Source organism: Salvia splendens, chromosome 6 (assembly GCF_004379255.2).
Source record: "Salvia splendens isolate huo1 chromosome 6, SspV2, whole genome shotgun sequence".
Classification (NCBI taxonomy): Eukaryota; Viridiplantae; Streptophyta; class Magnoliopsida; order Lamiales; family Lamiaceae; genus Salvia; species Salvia splendens.
Genome location: NC_056037.1, coordinates 11842086 through 11864120, shown reverse-complemented (window position 1 = coordinate 11864120; position 22035 = coordinate 11842086). Strand labels below are relative to the sequence as shown.

Below are 22035 nucleotides of genomic sequence, written 5' to 3'. Positions count from 1 at the left end.
GTCTTCTATTACGTGTTCTGGGCACTTGGGCCTGCTATACATGCTTTCCAGGAGTGCCAACCAGTTTTGACAATAGACGGAACTCACCTCCGAGGAAGATTTAAAGGTAAGCTGCCTGTTGCTTGTGGTGTTGATGCTAACAAGAAATGTCTGCCTATTGCATATGCTGTTGTTGATGAAGAAACTGGCGACAGCTGGGAGTGGTTTTTGGATCATGTCAGAATTCATGTGGTGAAGTACGAAAGGGAGGTATGCATCATTTCGGATAGGCACAAAGGAATCCTCAAGGCTATGCGTTCAGATGAATGGAAAAAGCCACCGATATGTCACCACAAATTTTGTTTGATCCATGTGAGGAAAAATATCTTGACAAAACTAAAGGGTAAGGGAGGTAAAGCGAAAGGCATGATATGGGCATTGGGTGTCACAACTCAAGTACGCAAGTACGTGAGAAGGCGACGTGCACTACGGGAGGAAAGTCTTATTGCGATACACGAGCTCAACAAAGCCAAAAAAGAGAACTGGTCTCTTTGCTACGATGATGAACTGAGATGGGCGGTGCCCTCAACAAACATGTCAGAGAGCTACAACAACGTACTGAGAGGTGTAAGAGAGTTTCCAATAAGAGCTTTGGTTGATCTGACATTTTGGCGAACAGTTGAATGGTGGGCAGATAGAAAGACAGAAATACAACAAACCGAAGGTCGGTTGACCCCCTGGGCGAGGGACAAACTTGTTGCGAATGATGCGAAGGGGCAAATGCATTACTGTTCAGTAGTCGCCCGAGAATTAGGTCATTACCAAATTCAAAGTCGTCCACGTGTTGAAAATGGAAAGGCAAAGGGCGATAACAGACAAGATGTCGAGTTTATGGATTCAAAGTGCAGTTGTGGGAAGTGGCAGATGTGGGGAGTCCCTTGTTCACATGCGTGCACCGTTGCCAGAGATCGAGGTAACTCTATTTTTGAACTCATTGATAAACACAACCACAAAGCTACATGGGAAGCACAGTACTATGGTGTCTCATTTCAAGCACCAAGACACCAAGACTATTGGGCAAATCCTGGATGGAAATTGCGTATCACCCCTGAGCAGTTGCTTCCTCGAAAGCGCGGACGAGGCAGAACAAGGAGGATTCCTAATCAAATGGATATCCGCGGGGAAGATGAACCGAGACCGCCCCGCAAGTACAGGAATTGCGGCGTAGAGGGACATGACCGAAGAAACTGCACAGTCTGTCGTGTTATGTAGGGGTTATTAACATTTGCAGCGCAGGTATTTTTGTAGCTTTTTTTTTTATGTTCATATATTTTAGATTTTCGTTCTATGAGAAATCATACTCTTTCTGTTGTAACAGGGCTTGTGTACGTGAAGACAGTGTTGGACAAAAAGCGTGTTACAAATTGAAGACTTTAGAATGGATTGAAGACTTTGGAATGAATTGAAGGTACAAATTGAAGACTTTGTATTAACTGAACTTTGGACATGTTTTGTACTAATTCACTCGATTGTTTCAATTGGAGGTATAACAATTGTCGTTTTGATGAATTCTCCGTGTAATAGTTCAGAATTTTAGATACTAAAATTTGGTTTATGTATTTGTTGATCTCCTGACTGCTTCATACCTCTTCTTACCGGGCTCACTAAAGGTATATTTATATTTATGTATACATGGTTAGGGATCACTAGTTTGTCGTATGCTGCTTGATCTGCCTGTTTAAAAAAACCCGAAAATAATGAAAGACGCATGACAGTCATGCGTCTTTCATAGAGACGCATGACAATCATGCGTCTTTCATTATTTTCGGATTTTTTTTAAACGACGACGCATGAGGGTCATGCGTCTTAGGTAGAGACGCATCTCCCTCATGCGTCTCTAAATTGCAAAACAGGCAGAACAAGCACTACTTGAAACAATACTCCTATCACAACAATCAATTAAATTGAGTTTGCAGTCAAAATAACTTAAAAAAACACAACAATCTAGTGATTGAGTTTGCAATCAAAATAAATTATTCCGGATAAAACAATCTAATCAATACCATAGCTTAACCATACACTAAATTATTCCGAATGACAATTGCTACTTATACGACGACGGAGTGTATTTAGACGGTTCAATCCCCTTATTCTTCCTCGTTGACAGTCTATTGTACACTTTACTTATGAGCTTCCCAACCCCGCCGCGTGATGAACCCTCCATACCATGTCGAGGTTCGACATGGATGCTCTGAACCAATAGAAAAATAAACAAGATTAAACAGACCGATCCGAGTAAAATAAGAGAGATCAAGCAATAAGTTAAAAATAATACCTGTTCCTCCTCGTTTTCCGTCTCTATGTTGCCAGTTTCTTCTTCTCCTTCATCATCATCCTCTTTTTCAGCTTGGACAGAAGGCACGATCTGATAATTCTGGAAGAATGAATCGACCGACGCTCGAGCTCCACTCCATTGCGGCACGTCTTGGCTTTGTGAATATGGGCGACGAGTCCAATCGGGCTCAGGCTGGCTAGGAGAATACTGGGGACGCTCCCACTGTGACTGGGACTCATGCGCCGGGTATGAATACCACTGGGGTGGGTCATGCTCTTGATACTGCGGCTCTGGTGCTACATAATCGGGCACCGGCTGGGACATCCTAAACTGCTTTGTGTAGCCGTGTCCTCCAGTCCGAACACCAGGCACTCCACGACGCCGTGGAACTACTTCTGGTTCATAAGGCATGACCACATCCTGATGTTGAGAAGCGGGGTACTCCATGACATCAGCGTTGTTCGTAGATTCGAGGACATTCTTAACAATTTCCCGAATCTGGCGCACTCGTGGGTCCATTTCGTCTTCCGTAGTTAAATGGAAAACCTGCTGAAAACCCTCAACCTAGAAAAAAAAATGATACACTTATCAATACTAAACAATCTATATCACATGAAAGCATTTAGTTTAATATAACAAACTTACAAATAGTCTCATCGAAGCAGCCGACTCGTTCATCCCAGCAGTGGCCCGTGTCCCAGGTTGAGTCATGTACGTCACAGTAATCCTGTTATACCACGCCATATACCCCGTGTTCATGGGGATATTCATGGACATCGGTGCGGCGTACTCGGCAGCTTGGAACCTTTCGTACCTCATGTCCCACTCCCCAATGTAGAACTGATGCGTGTTTGCCCAGTTGTTGCCCTTCTTGCCACGCCGATCAGTTTTGCCCAAATGATCGGCATTCCTTAGCATTCTGTCTACGTACTGAGGTATATCCTGGTACCGATTGAACTGTCGGCGCACTCTTCCAGGCTCATGGGCCTCGACTTAGGCCCAACATACCAGGTAGGTTTCGCACAAAGAGCATCCATTCACATCATTGCAGTAGTCAGGCAGTGTGCAAGGTGCGTACGACGTCCAGATAAACTACAAAACAGCATTGCAAATGCCAAATTAATTTCATAATAAGTTCATAAACGAAGTCTAAACCGAAGGAATATTCACCTGGCCAGGTCTAATCAGAGATAATTGGTCACGGTAATGCTCAACCGAGTGTCTAGGAGCATTTCCTATCTGCGTTGTTCCTCTCCACATATACATAAAATTGATGTAAGAAAAAAATTAACCCAATATGCATTAATAAATAAATATTTCGATATATACCTGGCGCCACATGGTGTATATGGCTCGTGCACCTTTGGTCCTATGAACGCAGGCCTCAATGTGGGCATTCTTTCCCACGCCCATAGCTGCAGGAGGATCATAGGCCCGCCCAACTCTTTTCTCTTATCCATGGAAGCCTCGCACAGATAATGATAAAGGTAGGCCAATGTCGCGCTTCCCCAACTTATATTCTTCACCTCTTCCGGATCCCCAAGCCCATTCAACCACATAAATGGCACCTTACACCCCGTGGTGTCCGATAGAATGAGACCTCCTAATAAAATTAGGGCATGGATACGTGCTCTTTGGATGTATACGTAAGTAGGTAGGTCATCACCCAGAGGCATCCTTGTCTGGTTGATCAGCGCGGTCATCAGCAAACCGCCTTGCTTTGTCTCTGTGGAAGAATCTGGTATCCATCCCAACAGATCGCGGCACTTGCTGGTCCAATCTGGAAAGTTGTCATGATAGTCACGACCCGTGAAAACGAGACCATCCGCTCTCAAGCCCCAGATGGCTTGCACATCTTCCAAGGTGATCGTCGTCTCACCGATCGGTAGATGGAATGTGTGTGTCTCCGGCCTCCAACGCTCAATCAACGCCGTGATCAGCTCATTGTCGACCTTCATTGGCTTCCCACAATCGATCACGCCTTTGAAACCAAAGACGTCAAGCCAATATCTTACATTCTCGTGAATTTCGCCGTCCCAAGTCTTACTTTCAGTCCTTCGGACTTTAAATACTTGGGTTGTTCCCTCTTTCATCAGTTTATTTAAAATGTGATTTTTTTGCATATTTAAGACGGACGGGTCTTCGGGTCCATACAATAAATGTCCAGTAGAACTTGAAGTCGCCATCTAATCTAAGTACATATTCACAAAACAACAATTACAAACTCAACCTGGCATGTACAAATAACATAATATAACAAGAGAACAACAAGTGATAGGGTTGCAAGTGTAATGTGTTAGGTTATTTGTTATAAACCCTAATTTACAACCAAAATCACAACACCAATCATCAAAAACATACCAATATTATACAATAGAATGAATTTAGCCACTAAAATCGTAGACATTTCACTAAACAACAAAAAAAACAACCAAAATGGAGCTATTCGTTTTAAACCCTAATTTACAAACATTAGGGGAAATCTAAATAATCTATGCAAATTAACAACAAATAAGGAAGGAAAGTAGAAGGATTGAACGAAACTTACCGGAAAACAAATGGAAATCGTCTTCTTCGCCGAATCAAGGAAAAATCACCGTTTCCGTGCCTCTTTTGCTGTCTGCGTGCGTGAATGAGGAGGCTACTGCCTTTGCTGCGATTTAATTCGAAGTTAGAGACGCATGAGGGTCATGCGTCTCTCCCTAAGACGCATGACGCTCATGCGTCGTCCGGCAAATTTAAAAAAAACAAAAGACGCATGAGGGTTATGCGTCTATTTCTAAGACGCATGACCCTCATGCGTCGTTAAAAAAAACCGAAAAAAAAGAAAGACGCATGACCCTCATGCGTCTCTATGAAAGACGCATGACTGTCATGCGTCTCATTAAAAAGAGACGCATGAGGGTCATGCGTCTCTCCCAAATCCGGAACAAAAAAAATGCAGTACAAACGAGGAATGATTAACATAGTCTAGAACTAAAGAAGAAAAAACCCAGGATATGCATATTATAAACGAAGCGAAAATTGGTATGCGATACTAATGAAATTAAACTAACTCTGAAGAACAACAAACACCGAAATAAAGCATATAAATTAGGTAAGGTAAAACAGATTAGGCAGGGTATAGACACAGTCACAGAAACAATGAAGTATGAATGAAAATTTTAAAAAATAAAATAAACTAAAAATTAACTTCCTAAATAAATATTTAAGAAAAATAGGGGACAAAGTATGAAATAAAATGTCTTAAGAGCGCAAGGTGTAAATTCAAATAACTTGTTGGTAGAAGAATTAAATTTTAGTACTAGTTGACTTTATACATGAATGACATAATGTAGAAAAGATTGAACAAGAAGATCAGACGAAAGAAAAAAGAGTTAAATAGAGGAGTGGAAGTTAATATATGTAGCATGGGAAGCGTGAACTAATAAATTTTTATAAACAAGAGATAAACTACCTAAATTTAGAGGACGTTCGATTTGCAAGATTGTATCCCGTGATTAAATACGTAGTGTGTTTGGTTTATGAGATTCAATTCCATAATTCAATCCTATATGGTTAATCATGGAATAATTAGTTATAGCTTACCCCCTATGGCTAAAATAATCTCACAACTCAATTCTAGATTATATCTTGATATTATTTCATCTAAGAAACCGAACATCACCTTAGGCCATGTGAAAAAAATTTGATGGCAGTGTTACAAAGCCTATCCAGGTTCGTTGAGTCGCTACCTAAAAACATGCACGATATGGGCCCTATGCGGCGAAGGTTTTCAGCAATACAACTCCACAAACGAAGAGAGAGGCTAAGAAGCTAAACCAATAATAATAATCGAATAGCATGAAAAGATACTACCTCCGTCCACAAAATAGTCTTACTAGACAACATGAGTTTAAACACAAAATTAATATTCTTAGTAATAGACGGCATAAGTTTTAATATAAAATTGATAGATTATGAGAGAGGTGGAAATAAAGAGTGGTTTAAGTGTAATTAGTAGAAATGAATCTTGTCTTATCAAAGAGAAACTTACCGTTATAAAATAATTATGGTGAATGACCCGAAATAAAATGACATGATTATTTTTCATAGACGAAGGTAGTAAGTAGTATTCTCGCCTCTCTACACAATCTCAATCAAGGGATAGTCACCGTTCTACCATTAAAGACATGCAACCCTTTTTAATGCCTTCCATTGACGAGTTCAAGAAAATGGGCATTTTCCAATAACAACCTACATATTAAACTTTCCATAGAAACTCAATATTCTGACCGTATGTAGACTTTGGTTGCAAAAGCATTACACTAATTTGGTCACCAAATCCATCTACCACCTACAAAAGAACCGACTATTTACCAGTTGTTTAAGAAGATTGCACAGAATTTACCCAATCTCCAGCCTAGCTTCATGGAACAAATCAAACAATGAAATCCAGTTTTAGTCAGCTTAAGAGCTCTCATGGAAGCTCAACGACCTAGACATCGCTGCTGGATTTGCTTGTAACACCATCGAGGTTTCCGGAACCTGAGCCTTTTCATTGCCTTTCGATTGTCTTTGGAAGGCCTTAAAAAGACCACCACTACCCACAGAATCCACTCTCTCATTTTTTATACCTAAAGTAGTCCATATGGAACTCTTGGCCGCCTCTCCAGGGTCGTCGATTCTCAATGTTTTCGGAACCCAGAGGTTGCTGTCCTTTTCACTAGCTGCTTCCTCTTGGCTGACGGGCTTCAGAGAGCTGTCATCTCTCGAATGCTTCCCTAGAGTTGGGGAGTTGGGGCCGGAATTTGGAGGTGTGTGGTTCTGTGATGGTGTTGGGGGGACAATCCAAGGGCCAGGCACTGCACAACCCCAGTAAGGCGGTGGCGTGGAATAGAATGGCATAGCAATGCCACCGGGGGGAAAGTTCGGTGGAGACATGGGAGCAGTCCATTGAACGCAATGCCACGGATAGGACCATGGGGCTCCGGGAAAGGAAGGTACGTGGAGAGGAAGGGGAAGACTGTTTGCTGACAGTTCGATTTTACCAACTTCTTCTTCCTTTGAACTTGTTGCAGTAGTGGAAGATCCACTCGACTGATCATCTGCATTCTCTTTAAAAGCCTCAATTCCTAGCTCTTCCGGTCTGTGAAACCCATTCCTCATGCTGTTTCTAGCGGTTTTATCAGCAATATTCAAGACGGACACCATAGATTCGCATAGAGGCGTGTCTGAATTGAAAGTGATAACGGTGCCATTGGGGCTCAGCACAGGGTGGTGTATTCCATTTGGGAGGTCCACCTGAGCATTGGGAACGGTTATATGACGGAACTGGGGAACGGCATTCTTGTTCTTACGGCGGCCAGCCCCTACAGGCACATTCCTCATAGTCCCACCAGCTGTCCAGTACCTCTGGCAATTCTTGCAGAAATGCCTCGGCTGGTTCACATTGTAATTGTTAAAATAGCAAAATTTTGTATCCATGCTGTTGCAACGAGGGCACGGGAGTATCTTGTCCGGCTTCCTCAGGGTTTTATCCTCTGAGTTACTGGTCTCAGTCTGGTCCTCTTCCGTCTTCAAACTTTGCATCGGTCCAGCATCACTATCGGCAGACAATGCCTTGGGGTTCTCAACTATACAAGGAGTTGTATTATAATCTTTTAATCCATCGGATGCCAAAGGCTGGGTTTGATCTTCGCCTTTATCGTCTTGTTTTAAACCTGATTGGTTCTGTAATCATATGGAAACAAGAGCTATAAGTTCACATTTGCTAATCATTGCATAAGTAAAAATCATATAAGGTTTATTATACATCAATCTGCTACAGGGTAGTTGAAGTAGAATATTGTTCCAACAAATCAATTTTAAAGGACACGTACAGTAACAAATGAGAAATTTGATTAATACCAAAAAGAATCACAAAGTCACAATAAATGAGAAGGCCATGATATAATTTTCTCAATCTAATTTTCTATTTTACAATTTTCTCTATGAATTATAAGCTCAATCATCCAAACACTCTGACTATTTATAAGCACTTGAGTCATTACATCCTATAAGCTCATATCTAAAATAAGCTTCGCCAAACACTCTTTTAACCAATCTCAACATTTATATATACATTGGTCTCTGAAGATAAGTTTTAGAATCGGATATACCTTACAAGCTCATATAAAACATTCATTAAGATCAGAATCACAGTCACAAAGTGATTTGGCATCAATAAGCACACACATAAAAACCAATATACTCAACTAAAGAGCAACTTCTCCTACAAAACCTCTTTATTTACTTAAATCAAAACACTAAACCCAACTCAAGAAACTGAATTTTCGAAGCCACCCTAAAACCCAAAATCGAGAGCATATCACAAAAACTAGAAAACCAAGATCGACCCATCAATGATTCTTTATGAAAACTCCAAAAATCAATAGTTGGAAATGATACCGTGTTCGATTCTTGGTCCTCTGCATCGCCGCTAACGGAGTTAGATGAACGAGGAGGGTCTTGAATCGAACTATCCTCTCCCACACCGTCACAGGACTGAGCTGTTTCACCAACCGCCGCTTCGGAGGCACTCTCTGGAAGTTCAATGGTTTTGCCGAAAAGCTTTATCTTCGGGTCTTTCACCTCACACATTTTCTCTCTCATTATCCTCTCTCTCTCTCACCGTTTATAAGCGAGACAAATGAGCTCCAGTTGAGTTGGGATAAATTTGGGAGATCTGACACGCACGCACACTGAACGTGTAACTGCGTTTTTTGGGGTTCTTTTTTCTATTTCAGAGAGCACCTTTATGGTGTGTGTGTTTGGTCTCTCTGATTTTTGAGTACTGTCGTTTGGACAACGTGGGATGGGAGGGGAGATGCCGTTTTTAAGGTTTGATTCCACGTCAGCAGCCAAAATGAATTCTGTGCCACAAGTTTGTATGTGGCCATCAGATCTTGCCTTTTTTACTCTTTTTTCTTTTTCTTTTTTCTATTTCATCGTCTTTTATTCTTCGTCTACACTTCTAGTGGGCCCTTTTCTACAATCTGACTCACCACTTTCCTCCCAACTTTTAGCTTTTCATTAAAATTTTTAAACATACTTGTTTATTCATAATGTATATTTCTTCAATAAGCTAATTTTGGGGACTTGGGGAAAGGGCCCATTTTCCTCAAATAATTATCAGGTAGGATAATATATGTATAATTACTGGTATGGTTGGCACTCATTTAAGCTTATTAAACTAGTTCCTTTCTACCTTTTCATAAAGTTGCCAAACTTCTCAAACTTTTCGATTTACTTTTCTCTTTTTCAGACTTTTATGTGGATAACAACGAAAGTTTTATAAAGGATGAAATTGATTGAGCCCATTTTCTAACGTGAGAAAGAAAACAGACCCATACGTGTGGGACCAGCAACATTTTTCTAATTACTTAATGAAGATAATTAATAGTACTACTTTCTTAGACCCAATAGCATCCACTACGGTGTCTCCCCACCGTCCCTAAACTACTATTTGAGGACCTCTCTGTACTTTATTCCTTCATCTCTTAACTAAGAGACGAAACCTGCAACGCTCCGTTACTTAACCGTCCCTTAAATTACTATTCATTCAATTTCAATTTTTTATTTTTTTCCCAACAAATTCAATAAAAAAAACAAACTTCATTAAAATTAAAACAACATTAAAATTCAAAAAAATAGAAAAAAGACATCATTAAAATCCTAAAAAAATAAAAATGACATAATTTAATTTTCTCCGCCAAAGTTTTCTCAAATGTGATCAATTAGATCCTCTTGGAGTTGGGCGTGGGAGCTAGAGTCGCGTGTCCTTGCCCGAATAGACAACCGTTCTTGTATTGACGAATGCGCTCCACTTCGAGGCGGACTACTTGCGGTTGAGCTTCCTGGGGATTCGGGGTCGAACCAATTTCCCGCCTCGGGTCTTTCGCCTCGGGTTGAACCAATTACCATTTGAAACTTTTTTTATTAAAATTCAAATTTTTAAAAAAAAATGAATTATTGCGTCATCCGTGACGACGCCCACTCGCGGGCCAGCGAGTGGGCGTCACGCATGCGTCGGGCGCGTGGCGCGACGTCGCGCAGCGACAGGATACGGGACGGGCTCCGGGACGGACTGGGGACGGGCGATATGCTGCAACGCGTCCCGCGGCGGAACCGTCCCTCCGGGACGGAACACGAGCCGCGCGCGGGACGCGTAGTGGATGCTCTTAACCCATGCTACCTCCGTCCCCCAAATATTGTCTCATTTTGACCCGACACGGGTTTTAAAAAATTAATGAAAAGTTAGTTGAAAAAATTAGTAGAATGTGAGTCATACTTTTATATATTAGTTTTATAATAATATGTGAGTAGGAATGAGTTAGCGGAATATGAGATCCACTACTAAAAATGGTAAAAAGTGAAATGAGACAAAATTTCAGGGACGGACCGAAATAGTAAACTGGGACAAACTTTCAGGGACGGAGGTAGTATTATATATATGAATGCATATATTTATTCGACATTATACAATGGAATTCACCATGTTAAACGTATTTAAGAGCATCCGCAGCGGTGCTCGCGCCGACGGACGGCGTCCGTGCAGCTGGCGCGGCACCGCTGTCGCCGCTGGCACGGCGCTGCTCGATGCATCGAGCACGTCCGTGCCGCTGAGCAGCTGACGTGGCGGCGCCTGATTGCCGTTGGCAATTTAGTTTTTTCTTTTTAAAAAATCGAAAATCACCCAAAAAATTAATATATTTTTAGATTCCCAAAAATATGGCCGTTTTATTACCTTTTTTGATTTTTTTTAAAATATTTTACTCTCAAAATCATCTAAAAATACACACATTCATCATCCGTTTTTCACATCAAATCATCTCACATTCATCTCTCATTCTTATTTTTTCATACAACTCATCTACATCTTCATCTCTTACTCAAACTCTCTCTAAAAATGGATTTCACCGATATCATGGCTGAAGCGGAGCGTGAAGAACTAGAATATTATGAACAATATCGTGTCGCCTATGAAGCCTATGTCGCCGCCACTACCTCCGCCCCTCCTCCTCGACCAACTAGATCAATTCGCTGCTACATCCCTCGTGACCGGGAGGGAGCCAACAAAAGGCTTGTTGCCGACTATTTTTCTGACCAGACGAGGTTTCCGGAGGATTACTTCCGGCGCCGTTTTCGCATGTCAAAACGGTTGTTTATGCATATTGTCAACACATTGTCCGCCCGTGTTGAATACTTTCAATCAACTAGAGACGCAACCGTTCGGCAAAGTCTCTCGGCATTGCAGAAGTGTACTTGTGCCATCTGACAACTTGATACTGGGCAAACGGCTGACCTCTTCAACGAGTATTTGCATGTGGGTGAGTCAACTGGAATCCTATGTCTTAAAAATTTTTGCGACGACGTTCGTTCTGCTTTCGGTGAGGAATTCCTTCGGGCACCTACCACCGATGATTGTCAACGGTTACTTAATCTTCACGAAACAGTCCACGGTTTTCCCGGTATGCTTGGCAGCATTGACTGCATGCATTAGAAGTGGAAGAATTGCCCGACTGCTTGGAGGGGGCAATACTTAAGTGGCCACAAAGGCAGCGGCCCAACGCTTATCCTTGAAGCGGTCGCCGACTACCGCCTATGGATTTGGCATGCATATTTCGGTGTTGCCGGATCCAACAACGACTTGAACGTGCTATATTCTTCACCACTCTTCAATGATGTTTTGAATGGTGTAGCACCGGTGATCGACTTTACCGTCAACGGAAATGCATACCACATGAGTTACTATCTCGCCGATGGTATCTACCCAAGGTGGTCGACTTTCGTGAAGACGCTCAGCAACCCTCAAGACCCGAGACAGGTTCTTTTTGCGCAGCGTCAAGAGTCCGCTCGGAAAGACGTCGAAAGAGCTTTTGGGGTTCTTCAAGCCCGATTCAACATTGTGAAGGCCCCGTCTCGACTGTGGTACGTGAAAAATATCGCCGACATCATGTACACGTGTATTATCTTGCACAACATGATTATAGCTGAGGAAGGACCGATGGCGGCTAGCTTTTACGACGAGGATGAAGCCGGAAGCTCAACCGCGAGGTCTCCCCACGCCGAGGTGTGCATACGACGGTGGGAGAGAGGATCGAAACAAGGAACACAATGCGCGATACCCGAGCCCACATTGAGCCACAAGAAGACCTAATCAAATGCATTTGGGCGAAATTCGGCCACGAGTAGTGGGTTTTTTTAATTTTATGAATTTAATTATGGAATTTTAAATTTTTAGGATTTTAATTATGTAATTTTTAATTTTTAGGATTTGAATTATGTAATTTTTAATTTTTTAGTAATTTGTAATAGTATTCCAGGTATTTTTAATACATTCTAATATTGTGGAAATGTTTTTATTTAAATTGAATAATAGAATGATGGGACCCTTGAGCATGTCCTTGCGGAAGAGCATGGATGTGGGTGTTGTGCTCTTGCCTAAGAGCAAGGAGTAAAAAAAGTAGTAAAAGTGGGTCTGGGCCCACATCCGTGCTCTTTAGCAAGAGTACGAATAGGGATGCTCTAATGTCGGGTGTCTTGCTCCTTGTGTTTTACACATGAGGATTTGAATTCTAAATACAGTTTTTCCTCAACTTAGATCTGAAATATTAAATATGAAATGAATATCGTTTATAATAAGAAATTTTGTGTGAGAAACGATAAAAATAAATTTTTAATAGAGTTATTGGTCAATAATATCAAAAACTTTGATCTAAGTTGGTATTTCTTATCTTTAATTTTGGCAATAAAAATCGTGAGCTTATCCCATGTACTGAATTTCTCATTAATTTAGGAAATAACTTATTTATGGGAAATCACTATAAAGCCTAAGTTTATGATTTTTGCAATTAAATTTAAAATTAGTGGAAAGTACCAACTTTTGGTAGAAGTGTGTGATTTAGACACCAATAATAATTTCTTCGTCCACAAAAAATAATTACATTGGTGGGTGACACATGTGTTTTATGCGAAGTTGGTAAAATATGAGATAAAAATAGATAAAGTGAGTAAAATATTAGAAAAAAGAGAAAACATTAATAAAGTAGGAGGGAGAAAGAGAAAAATAAATATGATCCTCTATCTCATCTTAAGTGAGCAACTTCTCATTTTAGGTCTTGTGCTGAAAATAGGTTGATCACTTGCGACAGGACAACGTGATTAATAAATTGAGAGTGGATGGACAGAAACGAAAAATTGAAATTATATTTCATGGATGAATGAAATATGAGATATTTATTAGGCTTCATTACAAAACCAGACGTTTTCAAACTGTCATATAGTAGAACTTAATTTTATGCAAAGTAGGGAAGATAAATTGTGGCGGCTGGTTCGTTATCAGGTCAACCTATTAATAATTCAATCCATTAAAAACGTAACTTTAACTATACGGAGTACATGTTAAGGAAATGCTCAATTCGAACACGAACTAAATCTACTACCTTCAAATCCAAATGACTTGTCGCACATGACACGAACCTGCCAACGACTAATATTGATCAACATGATACGATAACTACTAAAACTTGATACCACACATTTAAAACCTAACTAGTGAATATGATTTACATGGCTTAAACCAAATTTACACAAACCTAGAGAATCAAACTAATCTATATATATATATATATATATATATATATATATATATATATATATATATATATAGGGGAGCCTTAATCTCCTATTCATCCCTTAGATCCTTTATTCTTCTAAATATGGGTCGTTAGATCTGATTCATCAACGGTCCGGATGGATGCTTGTTAATTAAACCCGCATTGCATTATAAGCCCGCTTTTGTGCATTATAAGGGTAATTTAGTAAAGAAATGAAAATTGAACCGCTAGAATATGGAAGGTCCGAAATTTAAGCAATCTGATGAATACAACCCTTCCATCGACTAATTCTCTCTCATTCAACACTCTCTAACTTCCTCTCCACTCTTCCACCTTTCCCTCTCCCCATCTTCAGTAATCAGCAAACCCTAGCCGCCCCTTTTTTCACACAGCAGTCGTTTCTCAGCCGGAAGTCGACGGAAAATTTGACATCACTCTCCTAGATCCCGTCACCCACCCTCCACCAGTGCAAGCATCGAACCCAAACAGCCAACACCGGTGTTGTGGTATTCACCAAGTCGACAAGGTATGTGTGAAATAGGCCGACTAGAAGCCGAATTCATGAATTTTTTTACATGAAAAGTAAAGATTTGAACATCGACTAGTTTGCGGCTTTCGAAATTCATAAATTAGTAGTTGTTTTGGTCAGGGTTTTCTCTGTCTCCGAAGCGCAGACATTGATTTTTGTTTAAAAGGAGGGATTCGGGTATCTAATTTCTATTTTGTTATGACAGATTCACAATGACTAAACGAGGTCGTCCGTCGCGCTCTCAACCTACACAAGCTGCAGGTATAACTGCGTGTATAATTGCGTCAGTTGATTGAGTGTATAAAATGAGTGTATAATTGCCTTCTCGCCATTTTTAATGATTTAATTTAACTTAATTTGTGATTATTTGGGACCGTTAGATCTTCAGAATGAATGACCGAGATTAAAAAGAACAATAGAACAAAAAATAAAAAAAGGAAATAAATACATCCCTATATATATAAATATATTTAAATGAATAAAAATAATTAAAGCGTAATTATAGGAGTACTCCAAAATTATCGAGTTCATAAAGGCTTAACTTGATAAGGACATAAATTCAATAAAAGTTAATTCCAATCTTATAAAATTTTGAATATTCGTGTGTGAGCCCTAATTCTAATGAAGAGTAGGTCCAAACCAACAATTGGATGAAAATATATTTAAGAAAATCAATCTGGTAGCATCAGAGCACCTAAAATGGGGCGCCCGATGATGCGTGCCATCGTCCTCGTTCGCGCCCGATGGCTCCATTGTGGGTGCCCGAACGATGGCACTCCCTACGCCCACGCCCTAAACTTCGGGCGCGGAAGAAGCGCGGACGATAGGCCATCGTCCGCGTCATCGGGCACCATTGTGGGCTCCGCGGACGATAGGTACGGACGATGGCACGTGTTTTTAATTTTTTTTTTCCGAATATTGTCTATTTAAACCTCGTTTCTTATTCACTTGTTCATACGAACATCTCGCCTCTCTCACATTTCTACCTCTCTTACATACCAATTTTTTCTCAACTTTTGTAGTTATTTAAATATTTAAATAAAAGAAAATGCATAGGATGCCCCATTGCAGGGGGAAGAGTAGGAGGATAAAAATAATGACGTGGCTATGCATAGCCTAAGGGCGCCTCCTTGCTAATTCTCGGTTGAAAGTCCAGTCCATCGTAGTCCACAATTCTACATGTTAGACCCAATCCACTCAATTGACTACCAAAGAAGGAGCTTCAAGAAAAGAGATTACTTAACTGACAGCACCCTCTCTCTATATATAATTTCCTCTGTCCCCAATTCCGCTCACATCTCTAATCTTCTCTAAATATCCGATCTTGATTCTCAAACCGAGTTGTTTGATGTTTTTGAGCTCTAGCCCCTTTTCCTGATTTCAGTTTTCACCCCCAATTCTCGATTGGGGGATGATCAATTCCATTCAATCTTGTTAATCCTCCGCTGCAATTCCAATCCAAATGTTCTGTTTCCAAAGCTCAATTCCAGTTGACCACCACTTAGAAATGGCCAAATCCGTTCCCAAGGCGAAGCAAAAGAATCCGAATCTCCCTCACCACTGCGATCAATCCCGCTCCGCCTTGATCGACGTTGTGATCCTGATCGCCGTGATTTGCGCCTTTGGATTCCTGCTGTATCCCTACGTGAAGATCCTAGGGCAGAAAACCGCGGACCTCTCCGAGGTGGTGATTGAGGAAGTCCTCCGCGCGCCGCTGGTGTTCGGATGCTTAGGGCTCAGCATAGTCTTCGCGGTGACGGCGCTGGTGGTGATCACCGTGTGCACGGACAACCGATGCAGCAAAGCCGGCTGCAGAGGGCTGCGGAAGGCTGCTGAATTCGACATTCAGTTGGAAACTGAGGATGCTCTGAGCAGGTCTAATCTTCAGCTATCATCATCATCATACAAGAAGGGGCTGTTTGAATTGCCTCGCGATCATCACCGGGAGCTTGAGGCAGAGCTGAAGAAGATGGCGCCGCCTAATGGCAGGGCGGTGCTTATGTTCCGAGCGAGGTGTGGATGCTCCCTAGGTCGAATGGAGGTGCCGGGGCCTAGGAAATCTCGGAAGGTTAGAAAGTAGGTATACTTGATAGCTGTGTTTTCTTTTTTATACTATATGTATACTGATATAGAGATTGAGATGAGCAGGTCTCTTTTACATAATTTATTTGCTTTCAGTATACAAGGATATCAAGAATACGGTCATTTGAATAAATTATTTGAACTTTATACATTGCTAGTTATTCCAAGAATGAGCAGTTCACTTCCTTATTACATTAGTTCATGCCGTTTGTTCACTTCAGGAAAAGAAGTTTTTGTTTGCTTTATACTAGTTTATATATGCTGTAATCTTATCACAAACTCCCACCTATTTACTTGCACATGAACTGAATTCTGCCTCCAAAATGCACCAACTTTGAATGGTTCTCATTTTTCACATGATTGTCACTTTCCACGGATTAATGCTGGGGGGGGGGGCGTCTATGCCACTTTCGATATTTTAATGACTTCAATTAGCCGGAAATTGGCTGTCACTGTAAAAGATAAAAATAATTGAAATTTTGTGTATTTGGAGACAATAGTTTTAGTTCTTGTGGAAAACCATAATTAGGTGAAATTTAAAGTGTATATATTGTAATTACTCTTGTGTAAAAGGAGGACTTATCTTGTTGTGCATTGTGTGTCATTCTTTGAGTTCGTTTAGAGCTGTGGTCGGGACTTGGATATGTGCGACTTTTGGTTGCTCTTTTGTTTATTTGGTCTTGGATGAGGATTCTGAATGCATTGAAAAATAGATAATTGAATTTTAATCTGATTGACCATGATCAGAATCTGGCTGATTTTAGTTATAGTTTGTTGTCTTCAGTCTTATTTGCATAAACTTGATCCATCAATTTGAAGAGGGCCTCCTCGTGAACATATGATAAAGATAATAAACAACACTTTTGCAGAGGATACATGGCAAGGCTAGCTTTCCACTACCTTTTAGATTCGGCCATACTTGTGCATCTGCAGTTTGTCATTTGTTGTTGCAGTTTAGCTCAGACTCCTCTAATGTATAGATAGATCACTTCACTTCTATTAGGTTATCACAAGGATGGAAATTGTTTTATTTGTTATGGAGCTTATCAGAATTTTACATCTGGGTAACATGCAATTCCTCTTCCTTTTTCCTCATCTCCTCTTCCTTTGTATGACAGAGGTCTAGCACCGGAATCATTGCTAAATTTCAAAGGAAAGTTGAGCCTCAATATAAGGAATTATACTTCATTACTTGAATATTTTCTGCTACTATGCATGATTTGACCTACCTTGACTTATAGTGGTAATAGTTTAAGAATTGAAAGGATTATTACTGATGTTTCCTTGACTTATAGTAACAGTCTTGTCCATGAAATTTATCCTGCACTTTTTCTGCGTCTAGCTTGGTCAACCGTGTATATGTTGCACGAACAAGTTTGGAAAGGAAAGCGTCACGTGCTGCGTGATTAGCCCTGAATGACTTGACTTGAATCATTTACGTTGTAGAATTTGCGACCAAACAAACGATATCATTCCAACTTGAAAAACATGGTCAAATGTACAGAATTTGATCTACTTTTAAATTTCAATTTCTTTCCGGTTTTGTACCGTTTTTTACTTGGTAAAGGGAAAGGGGAATGGGAATGGGAATGGTAGATTTTGAATCTATGACAATATCAATAGAAGAAAATCCTAGTAATTGTGATAGCAGTAGAGTATTTGGCCAGATCACTATTTGTGTTCTCTCATTGTTTATTGAAAGGTCAAGAGGTAAGTGTGTGAGGTTTTGGAAATGTACTCCCCTAAACAACATAAGATGGAGTCTATAGTGTATTAGCTTCTTCTAATTTAACTTTAACTGGTAGATTGAATGTAAACCCCAAAGTATGGCCCCTAACTGTTACTCCCTCCGTCCGCCACTAGGAGTCCCGGTTGACCATTTTAGTATGTCCGACGTAAGGAGTCCCGGTTCACTTTTACCATAAATGGTAGGTTGACCCCACTTTCTACTAACTCATTCTCCTCACCTTTTTTTAGCCCCCAACTGTTCTTAACATGAAGGTCTTCCGACGTAGCTATTCCGACCCGATTACATGAAGATCTTCCGTACATAGCAAAGTTGTGTAAAAAATCTGATGTTCTAGAGATTGTTATGATTTTCTCCCCTAGTTGGAAACAATCTTCAGTCTCTCAACCAAACACAAAAAGTTAAGAGGATAGAAACAAGTAAGCCTCAAGTGTTGGTCGATTGAAATAAGGTTTAGTTTTGACCATAACCAGTCAATCATTTGACAGTCCCCCAAGTAGAAAATCTTAAGGTTAAATGGATTATTTTTTTATTAGTGTTATTGAATTGCCATCACAAAACAGCACATAACTCACAAGTAGTAGCTAAAACAACTTAGCTAGCCAACATTCATACTGCCCAAATTTTAACCGATTAACTTAAATGTTTCATATCAAGCGAGTAGATAAGCCACCACGTGATGCACTTTACAATTATTTGTTAATCACAATCAATAAGTCAATTTATTTGCGTCGTTAGAAGCTAGTTGTGTGTTCCACCTTGTTACAGTTATCAAGACCTCCTATAAACCTAATTGTCCAACCTTAAACTTAGAAAAAAGTAACAAAAAAATTTAACTAGCGTAATCGGTATCGTCGGTAATTGCTTGCACTAGGCCAACAATTATCGTTGTTGAAAAGGTGTCTGTGAAGTTTAATTGATTACCTCTTAATTAAAATTTTTAAATCCTAAACTCAGTTGGTACTAGTATTATCTATTTTGTATCAATGGTGCCCCGATCAATTATCGGCTTCGAAAAATTGGCATAGCTCTCCCCACTCACCAGATTGTCATTTGTATATTTAACAAAAAAATATATTATCTAGTCATGATACACTAAATACTATAGTTTTTTTTGTTAAAACTCATAAAATCTCTTCTCTTATTGACTTAGTGATGATCCTAGCTCATTTATATAAGTGTGGATAATTCTTCCTCTTATAAGGCTTTTTTAAGGTAAGTGGCTCATTTCTAATATGGTATAGAGTGGACCCAGGTTGATGATAAATTTTATCTTTTTATCTTTTCATCTTTTCTTTTATCCTAACTCATTTATATAAGTATGAGTAATCTTCCCTCTGATAAGGTTTTATAAAGTTTTTCAAGGGGTGAATGACTCATTTCTAATATGGTATTGAGTTCGACATTCTAATAAGCCACTTCAATTTTTCGAAAACAAAAATTTGCCCGAGGCACAGTTGATACAAAATCTAGAGTTCGGGGTTTTATAAACTATTCATATATAATTGTTCAGAATATATTCGTAGTGTCCAAATTGTTTCGCTTTAAATTCGTGATTAACATCAGTAATATTTATAAATGTATTTTATAGATACTATTGTATACTAATATAATCGTAAAAAAGTAATTATAAATCATTATTTAATTCATAAGCATCGTTGGATGCTGACTGCTAAACGCTGCCGTATCAATTCATACTCCAAAAGGAATTATGGATCGAAGATCATTACTGTCAACGGTTTTTCAACTTTTTGCCGCATAAAGAATAATAAGTATGATAGAAACAATGAAAAATTGGATCGTTTCATCAATTGAAGTTCCGTTCGAAAATATGAAAATACGTGGTGAATGCTGTTGCAATAGTAATTATACTAAAGTGCAGAGGTATTTTATATTGATGTTAGTAATTATTAATAGAAACTTGGTTTTCGAAAATTTAAGGATTACTAATGGAAACGTGGCACTAATCTAACCAAGCAGTAGATTATGAGTCCACGTGCCAGACATGAAGGCTACTTCACCACATACGTGGCTGTAAGTTTTGGGGTTGCTTAAATTAGTTAATTAAGGAATAAACAGGTAGTTTTCATGCACTAAACTCCAAAAATCATACGTACGATGTTAGTTAGACATTGTAATTTGAACACTTCAAAGTTGTGATTTCGGCCTTTTGTGCTTAAAATAAGAGATGGTAAGAGAGTTAGGTCTTTTATTTTTCCATTTATTAGAATCCAACAGAATCACTTCTTATAGTCTCGATGGGTGATTCACTAGAAGGATGAAGTAATATATATAGTTCGAAGATTTTAAATAGAAAATATTTTGCTTTAAGAGATTAATTACGCTACCCTATTTTCTCCCACCTGAACTTTTGAACGTCAGAACATTCCTTAATCATTCTTTCGTAACGTTATTCATGCATAATTAGGGGTGAAGAAAAATATCGAAATATCGTACAAGATTTTTATTATACCACAATTTTTGATACGGTATCAATTTTCCTATACCGCAGTATACCGAATTCTTGGTGCGTACTGAAAATTCAGTATATGTTATTATATTATATTTATATATAAAATAGAAGAAAAAAAAACTCCGAAAATCCTACCTTTAAATATTTTGTATATAAATTAGATTTTTTTGCTTAACGGTGTTACGGTATATCATAGCGTACTTCGGTATACCGTAAAAGTATGGTATACCGCAATAGCGGTAAGTTAACTGTATCAAAAATTAACCATACCGAATTTTCGGTATGATATTTTGTCATACTGCTCGATACGATATGCGGTATGATATTATTGGTACGGTATATCACACCGACCCACCCCTATGCATGATACATCTCCCAAACATATTTTTACTGCTACATTTTATTTAAAAAATAACACCCAACTCATTAATCATCTACTTAGCTATTTATATATAGCTTACTTTAAGGGGGTAATTGCTGTCCATACATTTCTCCCATATGAATTAAAGAATGTTAGAACAACCACAATATTATTTCTTTGCTTTCCTCTAAGAAAAATAGTCATATTTTGATATTTTGTTATTTTGGTGTCTATAAAAAGTAGCTCTATTTCAAAAATGGTCTCATACTTTATCTATTTTTTCTCCTTCTCTCTTACCTTTTCTACTCTCTTACTAAAAAAATGTGAATACTTGAAATCAAATCCACTAAGAAACTGACGGAAAGTAGAGTTACTTTATGGGTATAATAATAATAACAACAAAATAATAATAATAATAATAATAATAATAATAATAATAATAATAATAATAATAATAATAATAATAATATACGTATCTTCCAATTAGAGGAAATTGTGAGTATAGAAAAATTTATACTATCAGATAATGGTTTTAGAGCATTCACAGTAGCGGATGTCCCGGCGAGCCGGTCGTTCGGCGGGGACGTCCGCTATTGCGACGATTGAGGCGGACGCGGACGTCGGGGGCGGACGAGAGGTCGTCCGCGGGTGAGCGCGGACGTCCGTCGTGACGTCCGCTATTGCGGTGACACGACGGACATCCTGTCGGATGTCCCAATTTTCGTTTTTTTTGTTCTTGTCAGTCGAGATGTCCTTGGGGATGTCCGCAATTGTGCAGTGGGATGTCATTATGACGTGACAGTACAGTGAGATGTCCTTATGACGTGGCAAGAGGTGTTTTGGGATGTTCGTCGGGATGTCCGCCAGGATATCCGTCCCTATTGTGGATG

At 39.4% G+C, this 22035-nt stretch overlaps 4 protein-coding genes across 4 annotated transcripts; 1 reads left to right on the top strand and 3 right to left on the bottom strand.

Moving 5' to 3' along the window:
- Positions 1 to 2007: 2007 nt before the first annotated feature.
- Positions 2008 to 3556, bottom strand: LOC121807334. Its single transcript, XM_042207555.1, has 4 exons — positions 3485 to 3556; positions 2960 to 3406; positions 2315 to 2878; positions 2008 to 2230 (listed from the first exon to the last, which is right to left on the bottom strand). Exons 2-4 carry the CDS (start codon positions 3230 to 3232, stop codon positions 2084 to 2086), a joined length of 984 nt encoding a protein of 327 aa, XP_042063489.1. The 5' UTR covers positions 3233 to 3406; positions 3485 to 3556; the 3' UTR covers positions 2008 to 2083.
- Positions 3352 to 4940, bottom strand: LOC121808791 (serine/threonine-protein phosphatase 7 long form homolog). The gene is made up of 3 exons (XM_042209369.1): positions 4863 to 4940; positions 3644 to 4505; positions 3352 to 3406 (listed from the first exon to the last, which is right to left on the bottom strand). Exons 2-3 carry the CDS (start codon positions 4498 to 4500, stop codon positions 3352 to 3354), a joined length of 912 nt encoding a protein of 303 aa, XP_042065303.1. The 5' UTR covers positions 4501 to 4505; positions 4863 to 4940.
- A 1547-nt stretch (positions 4941 to 6487) lies between these two features.
- Positions 6488 to 9125, bottom strand: LOC121806462 (cyclic dof factor 2-like). The gene is made up of 2 exons (XM_042206509.1): positions 8744 to 9125; positions 6488 to 8026 (listed from the first exon to the last, which is right to left on the bottom strand). Exons 1-2 carry the CDS (start codon positions 8945 to 8947, stop codon positions 6764 to 6766), a joined length of 1467 nt encoding a protein of 488 aa, XP_042062443.1. The 5' UTR covers positions 8948 to 9125; the 3' UTR covers positions 6488 to 6763.
- A 6558-nt stretch (positions 9126 to 15683) lies between these two features.
- On the top strand, positions 15684 to 16756 carry LOC121806800 (uncharacterized protein At5g19025-like). The gene has a single exon (XM_042206954.1). It carries the CDS (start codon positions 15945 to 15947, stop codon positions 16560 to 16562), a length of 618 nt encoding a protein of 205 aa, XP_042062888.1. The 5' UTR covers positions 15684 to 15944; the 3' UTR covers positions 16563 to 16756.
- The last annotated feature ends 5279 nt before the right edge of the window (positions 16757 to 22035 follow it).

Bases quoted from the DNA above. Each gene is read 5' to 3' on its own strand.
- LOC121807334 (XM_042207555.1), bottom strand. From the start codon at position 3,232: ATGCTAAGGAATGCCGATCATTTGGGCAAAACTGATCGGCGTGGCAAG. The intron at 2,879-2,959 runs GTAAGTTTGTTA...TTTTTTTTCTAG, and splicing joins CTGCTTCGATGAGACTATTT to GTTGAGGGTTTTCAGCAGGT. The intron at 2,231-2,314 runs GTATTATTTTTA...CTATTGGTTCAG, and splicing joins CGGAAAACGAGGAGGAACAG to AGCATCCATGTCGAACCTCG.
- LOC121808791 (XM_042209369.1), bottom strand. From the start codon at position 4,500: ATGGCGACTTCAAGTTCTACTGGACATTTATTGTATGGACCCGAAGAC. The intron at 3,407-3,643 runs GTATATATCGAA...GCTGTTTTGTAG, and splicing joins TATACACCATGTGGCGCCAG to TTTATCTGGACGTCGTACGC.
- LOC121806462 (XM_042206509.1), bottom strand. From the start codon at position 8,947: ATGAGAGAGAAAATGTGTGAGGTGAAAGACCCGAAGATAAAGCTTTTC. The intron at 8,027-8,743 runs GTATCATTTCCA...ATATGATTACAG, and splicing joins AGGACCAAGAATCGAACACG to AACCAATCAGGTTTAAAACA.
- LOC121806800 (XM_042206954.1), top strand. From the start codon at position 15,945: ATGTTCTGTTTCCAAAGCTCAATTCCAGTTGACCACCACTTAGAAATG.